This window comes from Danio rerio, chromosome 4 (genome assembly GCF_049306965.1).
Source record: "Danio rerio strain Tuebingen ecotype United States chromosome 4, GRCz12tu, whole genome shotgun sequence".
NCBI classification, from domain to species: Eukaryota; Metazoa; Chordata; class Actinopteri; order Cypriniformes; family Danionidae; genus Danio; species Danio rerio.
Window position 1 is genome coordinate 15,525,552 of NC_133179.1, and position 27,005 is coordinate 15,552,556.

Consider the following 27,005-nt stretch of genomic DNA (forward strand, 5'->3'; position numbering starts at 1 on the left):
ATACAAACAGCGTTAATTCTGTATATTTAAGCATGGCTGTAAATCTTACCCGGTAGGAATTTTACCCACAACGTCCACACCATAGTTTTCAGACATAAGCATCCCGTATGAGATACCAGTGGACACAATTACCTAAACAAGAACAACATCATGCATTTAAACAGGGGGATTTTCTGTGTGTGATCATGAGCACAATGTTTCATGAGAAAGGCATTTAAAGCTTTACCACTATGATTTCTCCAGGGATGGGGATAAGTAGCTTCTTCTTGAAGCGTTCGTTGAGCTGTTTGATGATGTACAGGAACACAGTACACCCCAGCCCAATAATTAGAGTGACAATATTAGTGTCTGCAATGTTCCTGAGGACAGCATCGAGACTCTGGGGAAAATAAAGTGAACAAACATAAAAATAAAAGAACAATTACAGATCAGTATTAGAGTCTTATTTTATTAATATTTAGCTTTATATATATTTTTTTAAAGTGACATTTGAAAATAGTCGCATTTTATTATCTGAAACATGCTGCAAACATAAGTCATATATTTCATTTTTAAGCAATTACCATCAAGCAAACCAAACATGAGTGATACCGAACGAAAGAGGCCTGCAAGTATTTGTACAGCTTCATTGAGCATTTTTTAAATTCAAATTTCTTAGGTTCATTAGTTAATGTTAATGAATCCATTTACTAACATGAACTAACAATGAACAATACATCTACTGTATTTGTTCATGTTAGTTAACGTTAGTTAATGAAAATACAGTAGTTCATTGTTAGTTCATGTTAACTCATGGTGCATTAACTAATGTTAACAAGCATGGACTTGGATGTTAATAATGGATTAGTAAATGTTCAATTATGATTAATAAATGCTGTACATGTGTTGTTCATGATTAGTTCATGTTAGTAAATGCATTAACTAATGAACCTTATTGTAAAGTGTTACCAACAAAATTAACACCAAAGAATCGTAAGATCCTTTTTTCAATCTCCTTGCAAATAGATGTTTTATACAGGTGTAAACAGAGTCTAATCTGTTTTGACTACTTCCAGAGGTACTTTTGTAGTGTAAACACAAAAAATGTTCAAATAGTCACGAAGACCAGCAAATATCTTACCCAACAAATTATCATTAAAAGTTTTATGAGAAAGCACACAAAAAAAACCTGCATATGTTTTGTGTTTAAAAGAAGTTTTTATAGACATTTATTGGTATCTAATCTTTGCAAAAACAAGGCTAAATTTGTACAGTAAAAACAGTAAAAAAAAATCTAACAGAAGTTTAAGAATAGCTCAAAACTAGACTAATTATCAAATGGACAGAAATGAATGACTAGACATGTGAAGTCTGTGGAATATGTATATTTGTTGACAAGTCTAGTTTAGGGCTGTTTTAAGACGTCTATTAGATTTAGCCTTGCTTTAGTCAAGACATCTACGTTTACATGTATAATAAACATCTGTTAAATGCTAAACTGCTTGGTCGGAATCTAAATCTTAATTGTAATCCACATAGTTTTAATTTGCTTGCTTTCCTGCTGCTCATAAATAGGGCCAGACAGAATCTGCAGGCATTTTTTGCTATTTCTGCAGAGAATTTTGTAAAAAAAAAAATCTAGAGATTTACATTAATATTTTGGGAGTATTACAAGTAAAACTTAATGTATAAAATAAAAAAATAATACCTTTTCAACTTTTATTTCATGTTTACAATGCAAATCTAATTAGATCAACTTATTTGATAAACAAAGCAAGTCTCATATATCTACTATAAGACAGAAAATATTACTTTACAAATTGTATTGTAAACAAATCATATGAACATTTTAATATGAGTCAATAATATTACTGAAGTAAATTAAAACACTGAATAAATATAAATTGACACACATTTACAAGTAAATAAATAGACTCAATCTGTGTATTTCCAGATTCTGGGCCTTCTCATAAGGCACATAACATGGTTTGTTCATTCATGTCGCACTGAGCACTCACACAAAAGCAGAATGAAAATATGATAGAAGAGCTTCAACAAATCTGAACACAAGTGGTCACAGAGATGCATTTAAATACATGTTGACAATACTATCTGGAAACAGGGTCTAAATGTTCATTAAATAATGTAAAAGAGGTTAACAAAAAACTAACTCTCAAAAGTTTACTCACATACACTACAGAAAGAGGCCCATTGAAGCGTGCAGTCTTCACTCCCAGCAGGTACTTGAGTTGCGACACTGAGACGTGCACAGCCGCGGCAGTGGTGAAACCTCGCACCAGCGGCTCAGTCAGATAAATCGCCAGGAAACCAAACCTCAGCAGACCCAGTACAAACTACAGGAGAGCGAAAAACAATTATGTTCCCAAACATCAATCTGAAAGTAACTATAGTAACCTGAGAAGGATAACATGAAGTAATCGGCTCAAGCAGGTTAACAGTATTCCATAAAAGGTGCCAATTAAAAACAGTGTGTGAGAGGTTTGTTATGTGTACCATGGACTGCTTTTAATAGGTTTATAGTAACATTGTACTGCACTTCTTTCTAGTACAAAGTATGTCATTATAAAGTTGCTCCCCTTTAGAAGAGACTATAAGCTGAGTGAACTAAAAACTGCAGTCAAGTTTTTTCCGGAAAAAAAAGTGTGTGATCTACTAAACATGGCAATCAGTCTGTTTTGTAATAAGAATATTCAGCTGTGTTGCAGGAATTTAGTTGTGTGCCTAACAAACACATCTAAAAATGGACTTGTTTTGATCTGCTATGGTTCCAGTGTGTCAAGAATATTACAAAAAATTATTTTAAGATAGAAATAATTAAATAATTCTCAAAAAGTATTGAGAAGACTGTATAATTAATATGATGCTCAAAGGAATGGTAAGGAGGCGATCAGAGAGTGACGCACCTGGATGATTCCTACTAGAGTTGTCAGAGCTACAACCACCTCCACTCTTCTGGAATCACGGGCCTCAATATTCACAACCAGTGAAGAATTGGTCCCATTGACCATAAACATGGAGTCTGGGGCCTCTCTTACAGCAACCCCACCAATCATCAGACTGATTACAGCAAATGTGCCTGAAAAAAAACAATACATTTAACTTAATACTTAAAGATGCTGTGCTAAAGTTAATAATAGTATGCAATATTTAATAATAATAATAATAATAATAATAATAAATGCATAATACTTTTAAAAATAAACATTAAAATAATATAAAGTGCATTATTAGTATTACTTCTAAAACAATAACAACAACAACAATTACTATAATATAACAGTTTATTAAATTTAGGATAATTAAATGCTAGTTTTTATAATACTGTAATTCAACCTAAATTTATTATAAATATTATTATTATCTTTCTTTACACATAATACAAAATTAAATACTTAATTATTTTAACATTTTTATTATTAATAATAAAATAATAGCAATAAGAAAAATTAAAAATAATAATAACAACATTACTGCTACTACTATATCAAATAATAAATAAATTATTATACAATATAAGATATATTTTTATAAATATATTATTATTTTATTTATTTTTATGTTACTGTAAAACAAATGCAAATAAAGTATAGTTATTATTACCATCATCATCATCATATTTACTATAAAGATTAATACAACTTAAAATATTGTAATCCATATTTATTAATATTGTTACAACTACTATTTCCAATTACATTCCCACCTATATTTTTGAAATATATATAAAACAAATGCTATGTACTAATATTACTACTACAACTAATATCAATTATTATTAGTTCAATATCATATAATGTAATATCTATTACTCAGTCATTATTATGTACAGTTAGAGTCAGAATCAATGCTTCCCTTTGAATTCTTTTATTGTTTTTACTTCGGCTCGAATAAAAGCAGTTTAAAAAATTTTAAAAGCCATTTTAAGGTCAAAATTATTAGCCCCTATAAGCTATATTTTTTGATGGTCTACAGAACAAACCATTGCTATACAATAACTTGTCTAATTACCCTAACTTGCCTAAATAGCCTAATTAACCTAGTTAGAAGTATCTTGAAAAATGTCTAGTCAAATATTATTTACTGTCATCATGGCAAAGATCAAATAAATCAGTTACTAGAAAAGAGTCATTAAAACTATTATGTTTAGAAATATGCTGAAAAAAATGTTAAACAAAATTTGGGGAATAAAACAAACAAGGGGGCTAATCATTTTGACTTTAACTGTATATTATAATGTAGATTATATATAGATTTATACTAATTTGATTTAATTACTTTTTTTAAGCCTTACAGAACCATTGTGTGAGAAAGTAACAGGTGGTGTAATCACTTGAGTACACCATGTATGGTGAATGAGTGTTGTTGTCAGGGGAGCAAAAGCATCTGTAATCATATGAGGAAAAACACACGTCCTACTGCATATATAAACATGAGCTCTACCAATGCAAGCCCTCTGAAACTGGTCTGTATTATATTGCCATTACACCATGGAAGGACGGAGCATGAGTGTTGTTTAAACAAGAAAAAGCATGCCTCTGTGCAGCAGGACATTACCAAATGTTTGAACAAGCGCCAATTCTCCTGCTCTCAACGCAAACCACAGGGGCTGAGAAAGCAAGATATTGAAGCAACAACTCTGGCTTGAGTAACCTTCTGACTTTTGAACTTTTGATCCATCTTCTCTGTGGAGTTTCTAACATCCCGTTGTGATTTCAGAGGGATTGAAGATCTCCACATTAAACAGGAGACAAAAACAACACCGCAGGGCATCTACCTACCCATAAAACTCGCTGATAAACCTCTTTAAAATACTATTTTATTTCAGTACTCACGACAAACAGGACATTGCAATCAAAGCACTTTTAGAGCTGTTAACAGGTATATTTGGCAGGAAATAAAAAAGTGGCTTTCTGATCTGATGAGACGAAGGTACAGGAATCCAGAAATGAGGGGAAAAGTTTTTGTTTTTTAGATCATATCAAACTGAACTGCTCATGTTTAGTCTGCCAGAAATGGTTTGCATAATAACTATGACTTAGCAAAACAGTATGGAGGAATGTCACATTACAGGAAGTCACACAGCGCAGCTTATTCTGAGACTGTCTGAATAACATGTGAAATTGTGAAGTGCGGTGTGGGGTGGGTTTATCTAAAATAAACTATATTATTATTATTATTATTATTGTAGCTTATAAAATAAATCGCTTTTAACTAAATTATAAACATTCTTGACTAATTGAAATCATTCTAAAATTCAATCAATCCGAGTATTACTTTCCAGGTCGGGGAAGCACTTTTTTGTCACCTCATTTGTAAGTCGCTTTAAATAAAGGTGTCTGCTAAATTAATACATGTAGAGGTTATGTGAAAAACTATCAACAGACGATCAATGGACCAACTCTGGGTGGTCCGTCTAAGGCTGAAACCTTATTTAGGTCACATGCATGTTATTAAAAACCTCAAGAATCTCACCTATTGATATATGTTTGGAGGTACCAAAGAATGTGTATAACAGGACGGGATAAAATGATGAATATAAGCCAAACACTGGAGGGACAGCTGCCAGCATTGCATAAGCAAGACCTGTTGAACATAACAAATAGAAAAAGAGAGAAAAATACAAATATTAATAAATAACAGTGTTGTTGTAATGGATAAGTGTATACGCAGATTTAATACTATTACTATATGTTGTTATTAGGCATGTTAAATTGCATCATAGACCAAAAAAATCTATCATAACCCCTTTTTTTTTATTAAAACCTAATTTAGTTTTTATTTTTTTTTACATAATTTTAAGCTATTCAATTCAGGGGGAATATTCCAGTCCACATTTTTGTAAAATCCTGCATTCAAACAGAGCTATTTGCAAAGTATCATTGCATAAATTATGTAATAATTATGTAACAATCATAATTATGCTTAATTTCATGATAAATAAATAAGTAAACAACCCCAGAGTTCATTTTTTAACATTACACTGTTTTCTGTGTGATATCTCACCTTGAGGTAGCTGCATTACACCTGTGCTGATTCCTGAGACAATGTCCCCAAAAAGATATTCCTTTAGTGGATATGATGGCAGCCATGTTAAAATGGGTAGAAAACCAAATACAACAGACTTGACTTTCTCAGACGAACAGCTGAAAAACGAGAGCGATGAACGTTAGTATGAAGTTAGCATACACATAAAACACAAATGCTTTTGAAATCCAAATCGTCTAAAGGATTGTTAGTCTGCATTATTTAGAGCAAACGGAGCCAGGAACACTTCCCCAAAGACATTATAATTTGAACGGCATCTTATGTTAGTCTTTTTTTTTTTTTTTTTCAGAGGTTTCCATAATCTTGGACCAGGCCGTATCCAGAGCAATTGCTGTGGTGGTTATAGAGGAGTGGAGAGCATGAGACTGATCCTTGTAAGCCCCCAGTGACAGACGAGTCTTCGCAACGATCCTGAAGGGACAGCCTGTACACCAACCAGTGACCTCTCCCACCTGCAGCTTCTCCACGATAGACGTCCAGCATTCTCCAGCCTCCGGCACCTAGACTGCAGCTTTGCACAAGACGTTTGACCATAGGAGTAATGGTCGTGCCCAACTGAGCCTGGTTTCTCTCGAGTTTTTTTAATTCTTCACTTTCGCCAATTGGTGAAGTTTTTTCCTCGCCACTGTAGCCACTGGCTCGCATGGTTCGGGACCTGTGGAGCTGCGCATCGATGGATTTGCTTTTAAGCGTTTAAACTCTCAGAGGTTAACATTAAACCAGACTGAACTGAACTAAACTGAACGTCAACACTGAAAACTGACACTGTGTCAATTTAGTATCATCTTCTATGTGAAGCTGCTTTGACACAATCTACATTATAAAAGCGCTAAAGAAATAAAGATGAATTGAATATGAAGTATTCAAGGTCAAATTCTCCAAGCCATTTTACATCCTTGATGTCGAATCAGACGTGAAACATTTTATTACATCATACTTGAACTAGATTCAGTAATGGAGGAAATGATTATCACTGAATGACGATTTAAGTTATAGTCTGTCTGAGAAGTGAATCATCAGTTAATAAACCAGCTCAGACTGGGAGAGACAGGTTTACAAATCTTATGTGTCGGGACAGTTGTGTAACATAGTAGTACTGCAATCTTATATGCCAGACATGATAAAATAATGGAGGAGGCCATAAATAAACGGTTGTTTACTTAGTCACACAGCCGTTTTATCAGTTAAACCAATTTTCAGAGGTTCAGACAAGGGTTACACCTGATACCACTATTACAGCTGAGAAAGTCAAAGATATCATGTGAAGCAATGCAACTGGTTTTGCCTTAATAAATTGTCCTTACATTTGGGTAAAGCTGAATTTATTTATTTGGTTTAGCTGCGAAACTAAGAATATGTATCGGTTCAGAGATAAAAGTAATGGATCAAATTATCACTCTAAAACAGGAAGTGAAATATTTAGATTGCATTTTAGATTCGACAGTAATTCGACAGGCGAAAAGATGGCTGTTATATAGTTCATTTAAAAAATTTTTTAAAAAAATAACGTTTTTAGCAAGACAGGCAGAGCTCCTAGATACCCAAACTTTAAAAAAAATTAGCTAGTGCATTAGTGCAGCCATACTTTGACTATGCTGCAGCTTTTTGGTACAGCTGTAGTTCTAAAAAAAATGAAAAATAAATTGCAGACGGCCCAAAATAAGTTGTGTAGAATTGTTATGAAAGTACCCCCACTGACACATTTAAATAATGAACTTTATAGTCAAAGTCATTTTTTAAAAGTTGAGAAAAGGGTAAACATTTTAAAATTAGTGATGGTTTTTAAGATTTTAAAGTAAATGGTCCCATTTTATGTTTTAGTTAGTGTGGTACACAGTCATTCTACAAGAGCGCGTCGCAGGGATATTTACCCATATAGATTTAAGAGTGAATCACATTCTTTTTAAGCATTCTTTTTTGTGTAATAGCTCTGCTGCTAGGAATGTTTTGCCCACGATTTTTTAAAGAGATTCGAATTGAGAGGGTTTTTAGAAGGGAAATTAAAAAGTGGTTGTTTTACAGTTGAAGTTGAGGATTTTGTTGTGCCGAGTTGCTGAGCTGATGATGTTTGCATTCCATTTATGATTTGCTTGTTAATTTTTTTAAAATATTGAGGCCCACAATGGAAATAAGCCTGTGGCTTTTTGTGTATTTTATCCTCGACAGTTTTTTAAAAAAAAATGCATGAATTAGTTTAACTGGACTTGTTTGAATATTTTTGTAAAAATTGTCAAATAAAATCAATCAATCAACTAAAAAAGGATAAAATAAGGTTCAGAAGTCTGATATTACTACAGGTCATAAATTTATAAATATTTCTTTCATTACCGAATATACAATTTGAGTAAACTGAACAATACATTTAAATGTGAGAATTTTGAATAATTAATAACTATAATTAATTAATAGTGTGCTCTACTGGAAAAAAAAATCTGCTGATCTGTACAAAGTATCACATAAACAACTACGTTTACTTGATTAGAAATGGTGCAGAATATTTCTCAAAGCAGCCTCAGACTTTTGACCCCATCATCAGACCTACAATGAGCAATTAAGAAGGCTATATGTATTAAAATAACCCTACCAGAGATGCTCTGCTACTCTCAGTTTATAGGGTTTGGGTGTCTTCTTCCTCTTGTGCAGAAGCTCTGAGTCAATATAGGCTTCACTGAATATGGGTCGTTCCACATGGTACATTAGTGTAGCGGACGGCTCCTCGCTAACAGTTACGTGCTCCATGGCTGCAGTGGAAACACCGGCATGTCAGGCTGTGATGACCTATAAGAATGCGCTCGTGCTCTTGCTTTACTTCCTCTTCCTGTTTTCAAAGAACGCTGGAAAGTTAGCAGTCTGTGAAGAAAGAAAGGAATTCAGAAATCAGAACAAGCAATGCTGACTTTATTCAAGCATGTTTTGTTGATCGGCTATTAGGTAGCAAAACATTTCGTCACACTAATGACTTGAGACCTGCAGTGGTCAAATACTGTGGGTGTATAATTACAAGTCCTCAAAATAATCTTGAATGACAGCCAGTTTTAGTTTGTACAGGCTGCTAGAGAAGAGATTTCTGATACGTCACATCATTGACTTCTGCATCAAAAGCAAGCACACGTAAAATATCATGAATAACGTTAAATAAAATAGCCTTTTAATTTTTTTACTGTCAGTTTTTTAATGCATTATTTTTTTATCCATTCATAGAAACTAAACAATGTTGTTTCCTTAAATAATATGAAATGTAATATGGTTTTTTGATTTAATCTAGTGTGTCTAAAGCACACAACCTGTCCAGGACACAGTGTACAGCTTGAGCAACAAGAAGAGCCCATGCGTGGATCCAGTCCATTTTTAGTACAGTGTAATGCAGATCACAAGACCATAGTAAAATGAAATGCACTGGATATCAGTGGCATTGCTGGTGAAGGCTAAAGTTTACAAAGCAGAGATATAAACATTACAAACTGCACTAGATGACATAAGAGGGTCATTCCATGAAATGTGCCTTATTCCTTCTGAAAAGTGCTATTTAAAGCATTCAATCACAAAGAGAAAATGTTCAAACCATGCTGTCGAACAGATCTACTCTTTTAAATAGTGTACTGTACATACAAAAGTGAAAGTACTAGACATCTGTTGTTCATTTAGCCATTTTGATTGTGTTCAACGTCAAGACCAGTGATGATCAAGAAGTTTAAATGCTGACTATTTTGAAAAAATAAATTAACAGCTAAACAAACAAAAAAAATAAGAAAGAAGATTTTCAGATGCCGACATTCATTCCTAAATATTAGACCAAACAAGACAGTGATTTAAAAAAAATTTTGTTTAGTTTGACTGTAGCACTATTTTGTCCTTGATTTTTATTTTATTACCATTATTTACAGAACGTAAACAATTTATATCATGGCAACAAGTTAATGCACAACTTGGGGACACAGCATTGAATGAATATGAATACTTCAGTAAAGAGTAATTCAGCTAAAATCTTTAATAATAGTAACAATAATAATTATAATAATCATCAGCATTGTACAACATGTTATTTCAGCATTGATATCGCAGTGTGCACATCTGCAATAGTCACATCGCAAGATCTGCGATGCTGAATATGAATTAGGGTTGAGCAGGAGCTGATGTAATTTGTAGAGTCACTGCGAGGTTTAATCATAATAGAGTGAAAGTTTATCATTTGCATGTGTTTTTAAGGCCTGTGACCGAGCATTTCAAGAGACTTTAAAACATTTGTGCACAAAAAAATGATGTTTGGAGGTGTAACAGATTTTTTTGTATTTAATTATCTACATATAATTGATATGATTTACGCAAAATGTTTTTCTTACCTAGAATGTTTGTTGTTTCTAGTCTAAATATCTAAATTTCCACGCAAAAACAAGATTATTTTACTAACCTCATTGGCAGACAATTTAGCTTGTTTTAATGAAAAATGAAACTATATTTTTTACGTGATCTAAGAATTTTCCGTTATTTGGACTAGAAATGAGACAAAGCAAAAGAAACAAAACACATTCTTTGCATTGTGATCATTCAGTTTCTGTGCCTGAATAGGATTAGACTCCCCAGAAAACTATTAAATAGAGGTATTCAAACCATCTTGTAAAACTGTAAGTTATTCACAATATTTATTGCAGAAAAATAAAATATCACAATATCAGATATGTCCAATATCGTGCAGCCCTAATAATAATAATAGTAATAATAATAATAATAATACTGCAATTGTTACTCCTAATATTTATATTATTGTTAACAATAAAGTATTATTATTATTATTACTCTTTATTCTTCAAATCTAATGCACATCTAGAGCAACTGTGCATTGTTTATACGTCCAGCATTGTTTTATAGTGGAACAAGCACAAACAAATAACAAAAACATCTTTTAAAATCATTATTTTTTGTTTGATTTGTGCTGATGCATTAAACGCAGTCCATTTACTCTCAGTTATTGTAGTAACTGTTTGTTTACACTCGTTCACAAGGAAGCAAAAATAAAACACAATGTGCAGTTGCTGTATCTGACAAATCTATAGGTCAACAGAACAGTCATGACATAGACTGCGAGTTTCATCATCGTACGTGCTCTGCTGCCATACTCTTTTCCCTCTCAAGACAGATGAGAAATCAACATTATCTGTTTTCGTTCTGTTCGAAGCTGCAGCTCCGCAAACCTGTTAAGCAGGTAATTTAATTCAACCAAGATGTTTTGTGTTATTACTGTAGTTTAATGGATGAGAAAGAAGCCTAAGCATCTTACCTCTCACCGCCTGCGTCCTGAAAATCAACCAAGGTCGGTGAATTGAGCAAAGAGCGAGAGCATCGACTGTCCTGTTACTGTGTAACATGTGAAAGCCCTTTAACTGCCGACTGCAGCTGCGTCATCTACTACGCCGATAAGACAGCGCTGCGTAAGATAATGCGTCACCTCATAGCCAGAGAGCAATGCAACATGGAACATGTAGTTCTCTTCTTGCATATCAGAAAACAGATAAAGCTACTGAGCAGACCTTTATATGATAACTATATACAGAGAATTTGATCAACGCGTAATTTAAGTTTTCATAAGTAATAAGTAAGCACGAACAATGTATCTTACCCAAAACCAATTTATTTTCCTTGAGTTGAATGCGATTGTATGCACAGTCGCAGATGTGGAGTAAGTGCGCTCTCTTGTGGAACAATCATGAAGTAAATATTGGGTACTATAGAGATAGTTCACTCAAAAAAGAAAACCTGCTCACTATTTACTCACCCTCGAGTGGTTGCAAATCTTAATTTCTTATTCTGTTGAACACTAAAGGAGATATTTCAAAGAATGCTAAAAACCTTTAACCATTCCAGTTGGAAAAAGAAATACAGCGCAAATGATTACAAGTTTTGAGCTTACAACAATATCTATATTATATTTAGCTTAACAGAAGAAAGAAATGCATAAAGGTTTGAAACATGGGCGAGTTAATTACAGAATGTAAATTTTTGAGTGAACTGTCCCTTTAAATGTATATTATGAACTTATATGTTCATTATGATTGTTCTGAAAGCATTTTTGTCTTACAAATAGAAAATGCACACACCCATGTATATTGTATAATAACAAACATATAATAATACAATAATAACACATTTAACAAATAATAAAAGCTGGGGCGAACTAGTGTGTTGTGGGCATGTAATACACTGTCAAAAATTCCTGGTTGCCTTAAATTGTTAAGCTGAATCAATCAATATTATGCTAAACTGACTTAAAACAGCTTGTGTCACTTATAAAATTGCATTAGAACATGATTAACTGAGTTTAGTAAGATATAACGACCTAAAGACTGTCAGGACTAATTGACTATAGAATTTTTACAGTGATTAATAACTGGAACATAATCAAAGTCCCTAGTTTAACAAATAAACAGTTACATTTAAGGGTGTCAGTAAAATATCACTTTTAAATTATTTGAATTGTTTCCCACTGCTGTTAAAATGTGACATACTGTAGATAAGACCCTGTTTTGTGAACCCATGTTATTTTAGGTTGAACTAGCTGCTTATTTCAAGCAACAGAAAAAATATACACATAATAATAAGATTTATGACTTGAATAATTCACTCACGCTAATTCTACATTCAGTTTAGGGCTTCAAACAGGGCTTAAAATTAGAAGTATAAAAGGCTGTTTCTTACCAGTGGAGAGAGTCAAGGTTTAAGTTGAAAAAGCAGCATCCAGCGCACTGTTTGAACAGTTCTGACTCGCTCTGGCACATGAAAATGACAAAACAAACAAAAGCGTGGTACATGCAGAAGCTCTTCAGCGACAGATGACACCACGTCACTCACAGACTGCACATACTGGAGTTGTGAAACACTTTTAAATGCTTGGAAGTGCGAGTCCATTGAATTTATTGGCCAGAAATATGCCAGTGCAATAGCGATTACGTATTGTGCAATCGTTGTGCATGCAGGAATGATGCCATGCCATGAACCTTGTTCTGTCTCATTTCAAGTAGTAAAATCCATTATTCATATACATACATGCTTTTATGGCTGTAAGGGGTGAGTTTTGGTGCGTTGGAAAAGCCTGCACAGAATAAATAAAATTAAATAAAATGAAATGAAATAGAATGAATTAATTTTCCGTAGTGCATGTGTGTGAATGAGTGTGTATGGATGCTTCCCAGTACTGGGATACAGCTGGAAGGTCATCCACTGCGTGAAACATATGCTGGATAAGTTGGCAGTTCATTCCACTGTTGCGACCCCAGATTAATAAAGGGACTAAAAGAAAATGAATGAATGAATGAATGAATGAATGAATGAATGAATGAAGTAATTTTTACTTTAGAGTTTATTAGTTACAACTATATGATAAAAACTTAAATAAAACTGAGTTAAAGCAAACATGCATTACGCCTCATTGGTACACAATTAATAATGGTGGTAACAGTCAACATTTTATGAGTTTGAATATTTGGTTTTGAGTAGAAAATAACCTCTAGTTGTCATAAAACAGCAAGTTATCCACCTAACAACAAAACCAAAGATAAAACACTGTAAATACAATAGAAAATGCAAAAATGACCCAGTCCATGATGGCAAGACCAGTATCAGAAAGTTGAATACATATAGTTTTACTTGACTTTTATTCTACTTTAATCAAGGAACCATTGTGAACTTAAGGTAAAACACATTTTAAGCTTAAGTCTAAATCTTAATTTCTACAGCAGCCTTATATAGAATTAACTGTGAAATTAAAAAAAAGAAAAAAGTATAAAATCAAATAATATAAAAATAAAATTATTTTATTCTTACCTGAACTGAATTACTGAATGTGAAAATTACATATTTTTTCCAAGCGACACAAAAAAAAACAGAAACAGTTTCTGTAAGCATGTATTTTACAGTACTCATAAATGTATCTGTCAGTGTTTCAAACTATTCTTTTTAATTTGCCAAAATAACACAAGTGGCAATTTCACAGCTGTCACATCCATAACAACACTTTCCCCTCATAAATGTGAAAATGTTCAATTAAATAAAACCAATCATTTTTGTTCTATAGAGAGCCAACTCTTATCCTTTTGATTAGCATCGTTTCTTTTGGGTTGTTCAGTTTATTCACAGAAATTCTACAAAGTATGCTGTTTACTGTAATCTTGCAGACTTTTTTTTTGTCACATCCATTACGCATGTTTATTTTCCACATTTAAAGTTCAAAACATGTTCGCAGATTGACATTTTTCTGGTCCCTTAACTCTGTGGTCAATTGTTCTGGAAAATATAAACAGATGTTTCAATATAATGTTAACATATACTTTCTATGCCAATTTGTGTTTTGAGTTTTTACTGCAATTGTCACACTCATAATGCTGGAATTGCTCATATATATAAATTGCAAAATTATTTATTAACATAATTGTAAAAATTTTAATAAAATTACATTTAAAAAAATGTCAAATTATTTTTCACTTCAATATATGACAAATAACTTCAAATTGTTCTGTAGTATTTACTAAACCGCACTGCTTTTATCAGTGCGTTTCTCCAGGAGGTGTCAGCATCTCCATTCAAATTCAACCAGATTACAAACAGGTCCACATGCATAAAAAGAGTGAAAACTGAAAGCTTCTATGAGTTTGTTCAGAAAACTGTCTCCCAGGTGTGATGATAAAGCGGAAAGGAAACGCCCACTGGTGCTTCAGTTGCTCATGCGACGCGTGTTCCATTTCTCGAGTTCAGTGACTGCGCTTATCAGGAAATGCCACATAAAACAACAAGCACCGATTCCGCAAGATGCGCTCCTGACATTTTGCTCAAACATCGAGAGACCTCGAGTTGATTCACCAGGATGGAAATCTAGATAAAGTTAAATGAACGCTAAAGGTCTGGTGCGAGGCATCACACACCTTTAATCATGGGAAACGCAAAAAGAGCAACGCAAAACGACGAGGACTACACTTTCGTCAGTCCAGTAGTCAAATATTTACTGTTCTTCTTCAACATGATATTTTGGGTAAGTGCTGCTCACTTTTACACGCACACACAATGTTATATTATATTATATTATATTATATTATATTATATTATATTATATTATTAACAAAGTTTCTAATTAAAAACGATATATATATATATTTTTTTTTTTTACGATAACTTTACAAATATTTCTTTTATATTTTAAATATTTTTTTCTGAAAATTATAGATGAAATGTATGACATTATTAAATATAAATAAAATAATAAATTCGTGTGTATATGGACTGGGTGTGTACATATAAAATATTTTCTAAACAACATATACACTAAGCATAAATAAATCTTTACACGTTTTATAAATAATTAAAAATGTATATACACAACATAAATAAATTAATTAAATAATTGTATACATTTATGAAGTATGCACATTTGTTTATTTACAGGGATAATATATAAATAAATCCCTATATAATATAATATACCAACTAGATGTAAATAATTATTATTAATATATATATAATATATATATAACTATAAGCAATTTTATAATACATTACCCAGAATATACATAACATTATACACATTATATACAACTAAACTATACAAACTAAACAAATAAAAAAGGCTTTCACATTATTTACACAATTACAAGCCATATATTGAATACAAAAATATAAAATATATTTATAAAAATAACACACACACACACACACACACACACACACACACACACACACACACACACACACAGAAATTCTGCATATGTAGAAGAGCTGGTTTTAACTCACATGATGAAGTTTAATGATTAATGCTTTACCAAATGACTCCCCCTTTTCCACTCACCAACATGAAGCAAGCTTTCCATTTACCAACAGAAGCACTGCACTTAGTTCTCATGGTCAGGGAAGTCATTGTTGTAAAAGCAACTTAAGTAATAAATATTCATATTTCATAAGAAACAGATCAAAGTTCTGGTGTGATTTAGGTATGAACAAACACTAAAAGCATGACCGGTGGGCATGTCTCAACACACACGTGTATCACATCACCAAAGCCAACATTCTCAGAATACTTTGAAAACACAGAACAGCTCATGGCAGTCAGTACAGAAGCCTAACCTGTTTCATCTTGACTTGATGCATTGAGAAACACTTGCCCAAGTAAAATGAGCCTGCTGTATGATAGGATCTTGCTGGAATAATAATGAGTTCATATTAGACCTCATTAACAAAACCCTCTATTGTGAAGTTCTTGATACTGGCAGAATACTTTCCCGAACTTTTTTTTTTAAACTGGTGTCGGTTGCTTAGCAGCGGGTCTCATTGATTCATATGCTGATAGAGCAGTGCAGAGTGTTTGGATGAGTGGAGGCCCCATGCTTCTTTTATTTGTTGCCCTGTACAACTTTACATAATAGACCTAAATGAATAACTCTCTTCAGAAGGAGAACCAGACATGCACCCCAAATATTGAAAAGTTGTTGGCACGGTGGTAGTTTAAATGGACCCAAACAGTTGGTTTATGCTGAAGTCAGTAGATTTAGATATTAGAGTGTAATGCATGCTTGATGGTGCAAGTATGCACATGCAAATACCTTTGGAGATTTCATGCTGAAAGCCTCTAGAACAATTCGCTTTTTAATATAATAATAATGCTGAGCATTTGACTACTGGGTCGCAGTGCAGATCTTTAGACTCCTTTTAGTCAAACAAAGGGTTATAAAACTGTGATTTGGAAACGTATGAAATTTGTGGTTGTTTTAAGACAGGAAATGGTGTGAAGCTGCATCATGCATCAATGGGCTATTTGCACAGTCAGCTAGTGTTTTTCAGACAACTTCCGGTGAAAGCTTTATGTGACTATTTTCAATTTCATAAGGTTCCTTTTTCAGCATCGATGCTGTAATGTAATTCAAATATAATCAGTTAAACATACTTAAGCATCCATTTGGTTGTTGAAGCGTAAAAGGAGACGAAAGATGTCATTAGCAGCAGGCAAGTGCAGAAACTCCATTGAAAAATACTGAGGAGTAAAATTAATTTCCATATTTTAAAGACATGGCGAAGAAAAATAGAATTTAATTCAGTGCTTCTTGTTTGGTCTGATACCCACTTTCTATCGTATCTCAGCCAGGCAGTGAAGATCACTGTTTTTTAAAGAAATCATATTTTAAGCGCAGCGATTTTGTATGGGATGACAATTAGCCGGAAGCCCTCTGGCTGGCTGATTGAAATTAAAAGTCTGTGTGCATCTAGCCCTTTGTTTCTTAGCTTATAGTTTGTATTTAACCAAAAAGCACATACATGGATTGAATGCAAATACAATAAAATGCTTATTTAAAAATGTAAGAATAAAATGCTTATGTTTATTGCAAATGCTAATGTGCTGTTTGATTTTATTATTTGAAATATTTTGTCATTTAAAATCGCCATAAATCTAGTCACATTTTATTGTAAATTTCATGCCGAGATCAGAAAAATACATGTAAAATCAGGTTGATTCAAATTTAAACTTGATATTGTGGCATATGGCATTACAAATTTCAGATATCACAAAAGTGTATGGAAGTACACGAGTAGCAATATACATTTTAAGTGTAATATGCAGAACAATACAATGTGTGAAATGAAAATCTTTATTTCAAGAGTTCACACTTGATGATAATTGATTGTAAGCTTGTTTGGCATGCTGTCCTAGAAGAGAGCCCTGAGCCCTGGGCTTCCTCCCGTTTGTAGGGAGGAGATTGAGTTTAGGTAGATCTCTAGAATTCCCCCGCTTACTTGTGGCTAATGATGAATTGCTTTATGAGGGAGACATACTGTTGGCTAAGAACTTGTCTATGGTCCCAATTTTGGTTAGTCAATTTACTTATGATGTCTTTGGTCGGTGGGAGGAAATCGGGAGAAACCCACACAAGCACAGGGAGAACATGTAAACTCTGCAAACGTGGACTTGCCTAGTAAGGATTAAAACCAGTGATGTTCTTGCTGTGAGGTAACAGTGCTAACCACTGGGCCGCCACAACTAGGAAGAAGGAGGAATCTTCAAGGCAAAGATGACTGCTGGAAAGACTATGGTTATTTATAGTGACTTGGGAAACATCTGATTGTAGAATCATGCGATGATTAATGTGGGTCCAGTCGTGATCAATCATAAGCATGTGATCTTCTCGAAAGTAGTTTAAAAATAAACTTTACTGAAATTTGCATTTATTACATGTGAAACATTTATAAATATAATTAAATTATAAAATTATGTCATTTCTAACCACAGTTTTAAAATGTAAATTACTAATTAAAATGCTTTATAAGGTACAAAATTCAAAAATGTACTACATAAATTAAACTTGATGTGTGTAATGTGCTAGATGAAATGGCAGCAAAACGATCATTTAAACGTTTTTTTGCCCTAAAATTATTTAAACTTGTGGTTAGGAAATGTAGCATTGCTCATCATCATTGCATGTGGGATGTTTGTAGCAAAATGTCATGTGCATTTCAAAATGACAAATGTACAGCTAATACAGTTGAAATCAGAATTATTAGCCCCCCTGAATTTTTAACGCACCTGTTTATTGTTTTCCCCAATTTCTGTTCAACGGAGGGAAGATTGTTTCAGCACATGTTTAATTATAATAGTTTTAAAAACTTATTTCTGATAACTGATTTATTTTATCTTTGTCATGATGACAGTAAATAATATTTTACTAGATATTTTTCTATACAGCTTAAAGTGACATTTAAAGGCTTAACTAGGGTAATTAGGTTAACTAAGCAGGTTAGGGTAATTAGGCAAGTTATTGTATAATGATGGTTTGTTCTGTAGACTATTGAAAAAAATTGCTTAAAAGGGGCTAATAATTTTGTCCCAAAATTGGTTTTAAAAAAATTAAAAACTGCTTTTATTCAAACCGAAATAAAACAAATACTACTTTCTCCGGAAGAAAAAATATTATCAAACATACTGTGAAAATTTCCTTGCTCTGTTAAACATCATTTGGGAAATATTTAAAAAAGTTAAAAAAAATCAAAAAGGGGCTAATAATTCTGACTTCAACTGCATGTATAGAAAAAATACAGAGTTAAACAAATTTGTATTTTTTTATGTACTTTTAGTTCACTAATAGGAGTAGTCTGCTAAAAGCATTTGTTTTCAATGTTTAATTATGTATTATATTGAAATATTCATACATTTTATGACTGTATTTATTTTACTGCAGTGAACTTTAATAGTTTGACCTAACAATTATAGCATTTTCATAGATAACAAATAGCTCCTTCATATACTATTTTCTGGCATTGAAGTGAACAGACACTGCTTTCTCTGGGAAAAAAAAAGTTTTATAGTAACCTGATAGCTCTGTCAGCAAGAGGGGCTACATTGTGTCAGACAAACTGGGACCTTCGGTTGTGTGAGAAACAGAGAGAGCGAACAAACCCTGAAACTTTGCTTCCTTATAGAATTTCCTGTTCACTTTTCTTCTCATGAACATTCACACATGCTGATACAAACTACATAAATTTTCCACTCTCCTACTCTTTTTCTGGCCTTGGTTGGATTTCTTTTTTCAACACGATGTAGAATTAGGCAAACAACAGGCCTCTTACTACTCACACAATAAGAGCTTTTACTACTTACTTCAGTAAAGCCTTTTGCACTTCCTTTATAAAAAGAAAAAAGATGAATGCAGATTTGATCCGGCCACTCCCTAAACCGGAATGACACTGACATTAGAATCATCCTGTCTTTTTGTTACAGATAATCTCACTGGTCCTGATATCTATTGGTGTTTATTCCAGGATAGTTAAACATGGTAAGTGTGTTTACTTGAAACCACACTGCCTGTTTTACACTGATTATGCAATGCATATTTTCCCCAACAAATCTGAATCAGCAAGTGAGCTTTTAAAGGACTCTACTAATATTATATAATGAAACATCTTCATCTAATAAAAATAAGCATGAACATTTGGAAGACTGCTTTACTTTTAGTGGCATACATTAGACATTTTTATATGATAATAATTACTCATACGCACACCTAGTGGTTTTAATGTTGCACCACATTAAATAAATTTTCACTAGTATTGACATTGTAAAGTCAGCCATCAATAATATATTGCATTTCCGAAAATATATAGAGGTTTTCAAAATAAAAAATAGATTTTTGATGGAAAAAATAGTATCTTCTGCTAACCAAGTTTACATTTATTTCATGACAAATATAGTAAAAACTCTAAAATATATTAAGAAATTTAAATAACTCTTTCCTTTTTAGAAATGCTAGATTTAATTTATTCTTCAATAATGTTAGCAGCCTTTACTCCAGTCTCATGATCTTTAAAAAATCATGGCAATATAAATGCTGCTTAGCTGCTCATGCTGCAGTTGTTATTTATATTAATACTAAATATTATATTCTGCAAGGACACATTAAATTGATAAAAACATTAACAAACACATAATATTGCAAAACACTTCTATTCCAACTTCCTAAAATCATGCTAAATGGTTTCCGGGTGTTTCCAATAACTGAACATTAATAAATAAGCATCAAATCAGCATATTAGAAAGACTTCTGAATGATCTAATGGCAAATACTTCCTAAACATTTATTTAAAAATTGTAAAATTAACAATTTATGATGTTAACATTTATAATTCTTAATAAATTAAACCTTTTAATGGATATTATTTAATTTACTTTAGATGTAATTACAGTATTAATTATATTTATCTTAGCTTGCTGTGTGTACATGTACAGTGCTCAGCATGAGTACACCCCTCACAAATCTCTCTTTTAAATTCATATTTTTAATATGAAGCTATATAATATTATATTTGTGCATACACATTAAACTAGTCAGTACTAAAGCCAAATCTGCAGCTTATCTAACAAAATAACCTTAGATAACGGTACAAAAACGAGTACACCCAAATTTATGTTAGAAAAAATATTAAATTCAAATTTAAATAGGAGGAAAAATCAAGAGAAGCGAAATTTTGTAGGTTGTAATTTTTTTTTCAACATTTTGCTTGAATTTAATTGTATTATCTTTCATTTTCTAAATATTTTTGGTGACTAAAATATTATTTGAATAAATATATCTGTTTAATAAATCTGTTTTGTTTAAATGCACCAAAATACATTGCCTATATCCAGTGAGAAATGGATAAAAAAGAGCACTTTAAGTATGCAGAAAGCGGTCTGTTTATGTGGTGGATCTCTGTTTTTCTCTCTGCAGAAACAGCGCTGGCCTGTCTAACTGTGGATCCAGCTCTGATACTGATGGTAGTGGGAATTCTCATGTTCTTCATCACTTTCTGTGGCTGTGTGGGTTCTCTGAGGGAGAACATATGCTTACTGCAGACGGTCAGTAATGAATCTGCTAACTTTCACGAATGTTACATCACACATTTACCAGAATAAATGTGCAATTAAAATGTTTTCAATCAGAAAAGTAGCTTATTTCTACCTGGTATTAAGTGGTTCAAATATGAACAAGGTTTTAAGCAGAATTTAGAGTTGTCCTCATCTTACCAAGTGTAAACAGGGCCTTATTGTCAATCAGATCAAAAGTGGATGATGCTATAGTATGGTACAGTAAAGTATAGCATAGTATATTATTATGTATAGTTTACCCAAAACTCAAAATTCTTCATCATTTTCATTTACACCCGCTCTAAACCTGTTTGACTTTCTTTCTTCTGAACACAAAATAAGGTATTTTGAAGAAACCTGTAACACCCATTTTAGTTCAACAGAAGAAACAAACTCATAAAGGTTTTAAACCACTTGAGGGTTAGAATATTTTCATTTTTGGGTGAACTATCCTTAATACAAGTGAAAAAAAAATGTCTCAAACTTTTTCAAACTGTCCACTTTTTGGAGTTAAACCCATTTTACCTGTTTGTTTTAACAATCTTAGCACTCGAAGACCACTTACTCTATATGGACAGACATTCTAAAAATATAAATATTAATTCTGACATAACACACATTATTTGTAAGATTATTATACAAATTGTAGTTCCCATTTACATACTTACATTTATTTACATTTGCTTGCTTTCCTGCTCACTTATTAGTTGCCCAACATGGGTTGTAAAGGTTACAAAAGGTACACATATGAGGGAAGAGTCTCCGAACAGACGTTTGATAAATGTTAATACCAGTAATGCATCTTGAATGATAACTTGTGATCATATTACAATGCATGCTAATACCTGGTAGAAACAGAAAGTGATTTAAAGAGGACTAGCTGAAAAAAACTGTTTACACCTGTATTTAGCATAACACATTTGTGATCGGATTGCAGATGCATCCTAATGCCAGGTTTAAACGAAGCCTTGGTGGAGCTTAAACATAAAACCATATCAAATAAAATACATTAAACACAGAAAATAAAATAAAAAGCCAATCCTAACAGCAAGCTCTCTTCCCTTTGCAGTTCTGCATCTTCTTGACTATCATGTTTCTGCTGCAGCTTCTGGCTGGTGTTCTAGGATTTGTCTTCTCAGATAAGGTAAAAAGCACTATTGAGTTTTATTCCCTCATGTAAATCTTCAATTCTTTAACTTCACCTTAAATGGATAGTTCACCCAAAAAATCGAAAATTCAGACATCATTTACTCACCCTCCAATTATACCAAACCTGACTAAGCATCTCCTATTGAACACAAAAGAAGATACTGTGAAGACCTGGTAGCCATTGACTTCTGTATTTTAATTTTCCTATTATAGTGGTCAATGGCTACCAGGCCCTCAAAATATCTTTCCATAAATGTTTGGAACTACTTGAAGGTTTCTGTAAACTATCTCTTTATTAGATCAGAGTTAAGCATTACATTAGTCCGCTATTAAATCTCTTGGTCTTTGTGGAGACTTGTAGAAGTATTTATACAGTCTGAACAAGCTATAACAAATCCACAAATCACAAACACAGAAATGTTTAGTTTGCAATGAGCGCCCTCTACTGTCTGTCATCAACCGATGTAACGACACTCAACCTTCCTGTACATCGTAAAAAAAAATCCAGTTTCTGTATTTTGTGATTTCTGTTTATTTACAGTTAGAAATTGCATTATGGGACCTTGACCTCAGCTCTATCAACTTTTGAAAGAAAAATGTAATCTCTGCAGTTCAACAAAGTGACGTTTATTGACATTTTAGTAGTTTAATACCAGGTTTTTGTAATGTACTTTACAGCATCAACCCAAACTTCAAACTATTAAATATGTAAATAAAAGGGGAGAAAATGTCCCATAATGCAATTCAAAAGCATAAATATACATGGAAAAGAAAACTTGAATCATAAAATTCTGAAAACTGCAAATTCACAGATATTTTTTACAATGAATATTGACCAGCAACAGATGTAGAACAAGCAGGACAAAGTTTTAAATTTTATGTCATTTATTGCAGGCACGTGGCAAAGTAACGGATATGTTTGATAATGCCATCAAGCATTACAGAGACGATTTAGACCTACAGAACCTTATCGACTATGGACAAAAACAGGTCAGGGTTAATTATATAATTATATATGCTTATAGTGCATCATAAAGTTCTGTATGATTTTACTTTTTTTTTTTGGCTTATGTGATCAGTTTAACTGCTGCGGGGGGATTTCTTTCATGGATTGGTCAAAGAACATGTATTTCAATTGTTCAGACGACAATCCAAGCAGAGAGCGCTGTTCTGTACCCTTCTCCTGTTGTCTGCACGCCAAAGAGGAGGTGAGTGCTGTATGTGTGTGTATATATATATATATATATATATATATATATATATATATATATATATATATATATATATATATATATGTTATATCAAATCTACTCAATATTACACAATTTTATACAACAGTGCTAACAATATTGTTGTATTCAATTATAATATAAAGCATTTTAATAGAGACGATCATAAACATTGTATATTAAAATGTAATAAAATTGATCAATAAACCACTATTATATTCAATATTTATAATAATAATGTTGGAGTTAATTATATGCATTAAACAATCAATAAATCATTATATTATAAATTAATTATTAACATTACTAAATACATCAAAATATATAATAAAAGAGGAGTGTTTTCAATTATTAATTAATCAATATAAAATTATTATTACACATTCAACTGCGACGACGCAGTGGCGCAGTGGGTAGCACGATCCTCGGCTTAGTTGGCGTTTCTGTGTGGAGTTTTATGTTCTCCCTGCGTTCGTGTGGGTTTCCTCCGGGTTCTCCGGTTTCCCCCACAGTCCAAAGACATGTGGTACAGGTGAATTGGTTAGGCTAAATTGTCCGTAGTGTGTGTGTGTGTGTGTGTATGTTTCCCAGAGATAAGTTGCTGCTGGAAGGGCATCCGCTGCGTAAAAACTTGCTGGATAAGTTGACGGTTCATTCCGCTGTGGTGACCCCGGATTAATAAAGGGACTAAGCCGACAAGAAAATTAATGAATAAAAAAACAATCAACTGCATCTTTTGAACTCATTAAAATACTCATTATATATTCAAATATGTATGTATGTATGTATGATTGTATGTATGTATGTAATATTTAATATGTTATATAAAAATTATGCATTATGTGTAGAATACATTCATATTGTTAAAATGATTTCAATTATTATTTTATTTTATATTTAATACATCTTAAAATGTACCATTTACATAATATATTAATTTATTAATGGTTAAAATTATCATTTGACAAGTGCATTCAATATTATAATATGCTTTGTTATATTATAATGAATTACTTAACAATTACAAAACATATTTATGTAGTACGTATTTACAACATTACATAAATTATTAGCACTTTAAATGTCCCTCTCTCCATCTTTTTGTTTTGTCAGACTATAATAAACACCATGTGTGGTCATGGCATGCAGGCGCTGAATTATCTGGCAGCCAGTGCCTTCATCAATACCAACGGCTGCATTGATATACTGGTCAACTGGATCCACAGTAACCTGTTTCTACTGGGAGGCATCGCACTAGGTCTCACCATACCCCAGGTACACCAAAATGCCATACAATTAGGTTAAACATGTACAAGCTAAAAAAAAATATGTCCTAATGCATAACATCAAAATTTTTGGGTGACTAGATTTTGTTATACAAGCTAGAATAAACTTCGAGGTTTTGTTTGATCTGACAACTTTTCTCTCCTTTTTTCTAGCTGGTTGGAATCCTTCTCTCTCAGGTGCTTATTAATCAAATCCAAGATCAAATTAAACTACAGAATTACAACCAACAACATCGCTCAGACCCCTGGAGCTGAAAGAGAAAAGGAAAATCTGGGGGAAAAAAAGGATTTTGAGTGATGTTTTAAGATCATGTTTTTGATATTTTACAAATCTGAATATCTGTATGAATTGTAGCAAGACATGCTGATGATCAATAGGTCAATACATCTATTTTGGGATTGAAAACTGATTTTCAGTCTTGTGGTGTAAACTAGTTTATATGATATTTATTAAATTGCACTGCATATTTTAAAAGCAGACTTTGTATTTGGTCGATATGTCATCTGAGAACAAAAATTATTGTATTATTATTTACCAATATAATGTGTGTAAAACATTCATTTTAATAGGTCAGGTATGCTTCCTATAAATTTTTTTTATTTAACATAATTTTGTAATTCAAGTATTATTGACTATTACTTTAAAAAAATGTATTCAATAAGCACTTTTATAACATTACTAGTTGATCATATTAGTTTTGCTGATGATTTTTTTCAAAATGGGTTCCTACATCAACAACATTTCTGATTATAATCTGAATAAACACTGCAAGCTTGATCTGGCCAGAGAATCAAGTGTTTACTCTCCTCTTCATAATCTGGCAGTATAGTGAGTGTCTTCCTTCTGTTTGGAGAACAGAACGTTCATTCAGTGGATCCCAATGTTTTGTTGTTTGTTGTAAATATAAATAAAATATTTTGAAGATATAAACATTCAGTTTTGATAATATTGTGATTATGTATATTGTGTATCTTTAACTTAAAGTTTCCTTTTAATAGTGTTCTGCATTTACGTTAAAGAAAACGTTATTTTTAACCATTTTAATAATTATTATTACATTATAAAACACAACAATCCACTTTATCAAATGAGTGTAGTTAACTCAAATATTTATTAAAAGTTAATTCTACTCATTTGAAAAGAGTTTTAAACTCAGTGTTGTAGGTAATGAGTTAATTAAACACCTCATTATTTCAACTTAAATGAAGTAAGTCACAGTACTCGTATAGATTAGTTTAACTCAAATGGTTTGTATCAATCGGTTTCCTCAAACGATTTGAGTTGCCTTAACTTATTGGGTTTAACATTACTCAGTTGGTTTGAGTAAAATTGATTTGTGTACTCAAATAGATTAAGTTCACAGTACTCATTTGGATTAGTTTTTTAACTAAAATGGGTTGTTCCAAGCGGTTTCCTCAAATGGTTTGAGTTGCCTTAACCTATTTGGGTTTTACAGTGTAGTAGTAGAAGAATTGTTGTTATTTTGCTGGCTGTTTTGTTTTACAAATTCCCTTTTGTTAGTTTTTGTTTTGTTTTTCTTGATAAATATTCATTTTATTTGTAACAGAAAGGTTTTCATCTTTAGTTTAGTAGCAGGAGAGTAATATTTTATCAAAACATGGATGCTGATGATGATGATAAACTATTATTATTATTTTGTTTTAGTATAACTTTTGTCTTTTTTGTTTTGTATTATTATTATTGACAAATGTGTGTACTACTACAGCAACTACTACTTATAAAAGAAACAATATTGTTACAAATGCTTTTCACAATTAAGCACAAATACACATGTTTGTTTCCCAATTTCATTATCCTCATAGTTGAAATAAAATAACCTGCAGGACACATTCCTTTTCAGGAGCAAAAAGTGTGGCACACGGATGCTTAGTTATATTCATACCAAATTCAGCTTTATTTCTATAGCACTT

At 32.3% G+C, this 27,005-nt stretch overlaps 2 protein-coding genes across 5 annotated transcripts in view; one reads left to right on the plus strand and one right to left on the minus strand.

Annotated features, from left to right (window-relative positions):
- The window catches only part of slc26a5 (solute carrier family 26 member 5), a 47,852-nt gene that overhangs the window by 10,130 nt on the left and 10,717 nt on the right, over positions 1-27,005 (minus strand). The window contains exons 4-11 of one of the 3 annotated variants that reach the window (XM_073945596.1): positions 12,736-12,806; positions 8,630-8,895; positions 6,004-6,143; positions 5,473-5,583; positions 2,904-3,076; positions 2,169-2,333; positions 227-379; positions 50-132 (exon numbers count right to left, since the gene is read on the minus strand). In XM_073945596.1, the coding sequence (XP_073801697.1) occupies positions 50-132; positions 227-379; positions 2,169-2,333; positions 2,904-3,076; positions 5,473-5,583; positions 6,004-6,143; positions 8,630-8,784 (980 nt within the window). In that variant the 5' untranslated portion in view covers positions 8,785-8,895; positions 12,736-12,806. 3 annotated transcript variants of the gene reach the window in all.
- On the plus strand, positions 14,780-26,004 carry tspan33a (tetraspanin 33a). 2 transcript variants are annotated; one of them, NM_001002617.2, is made up of 8 exons: positions 14,780-15,061; positions 19,787-19,841; positions 21,273-21,400; positions 22,479-22,553; positions 23,453-23,548; positions 23,638-23,766; positions 24,901-25,062; positions 25,227-26,004. In NM_001002617.2, the coding sequence occupies exons 1-8, from the start codon at positions 14,963-14,965 to the stop codon at positions 25,326-25,328; spliced, it is 846 nt and encodes a 281-aa protein (NP_001002617.2). In that variant the 5' UTR covers positions 14,780-14,962; the 3' UTR covers positions 25,329-26,004. The 2 variants fall into 2 exon arrangements, with proteins under 2 accessions (NP_001002617.2, NP_001315511.1); NM_001328582.1 differs by lacking the exon at positions 19,787-19,841.

What these genes read in the sequence shown, in the direction of transcription:
- tspan33a (NM_001002617.2), top strand. Translation starts at nt 14,963, where the DNA reads ATGGGAAACGCAAAAAGAGCAACGCAAAACGACGAGGACTACACTTTC. An exon ending in TTCCAGGATAGTTAAACATG is followed by an intron (nt 19,842 to 21,272) that starts GTAAGTGTGTTT and finishes TTCTCTCTGCAG; the next exon opens with AAACAGCGCTGGCCTGTCTA. An exon ending in GTCTGCACGCCAAAGAGGAG is followed by an intron (nt 23,767 to 24,900) that starts GTGAGTGCTGTA and finishes TTGTTTTGTCAG; the next exon opens with ACTATAATAAACACCATGTG.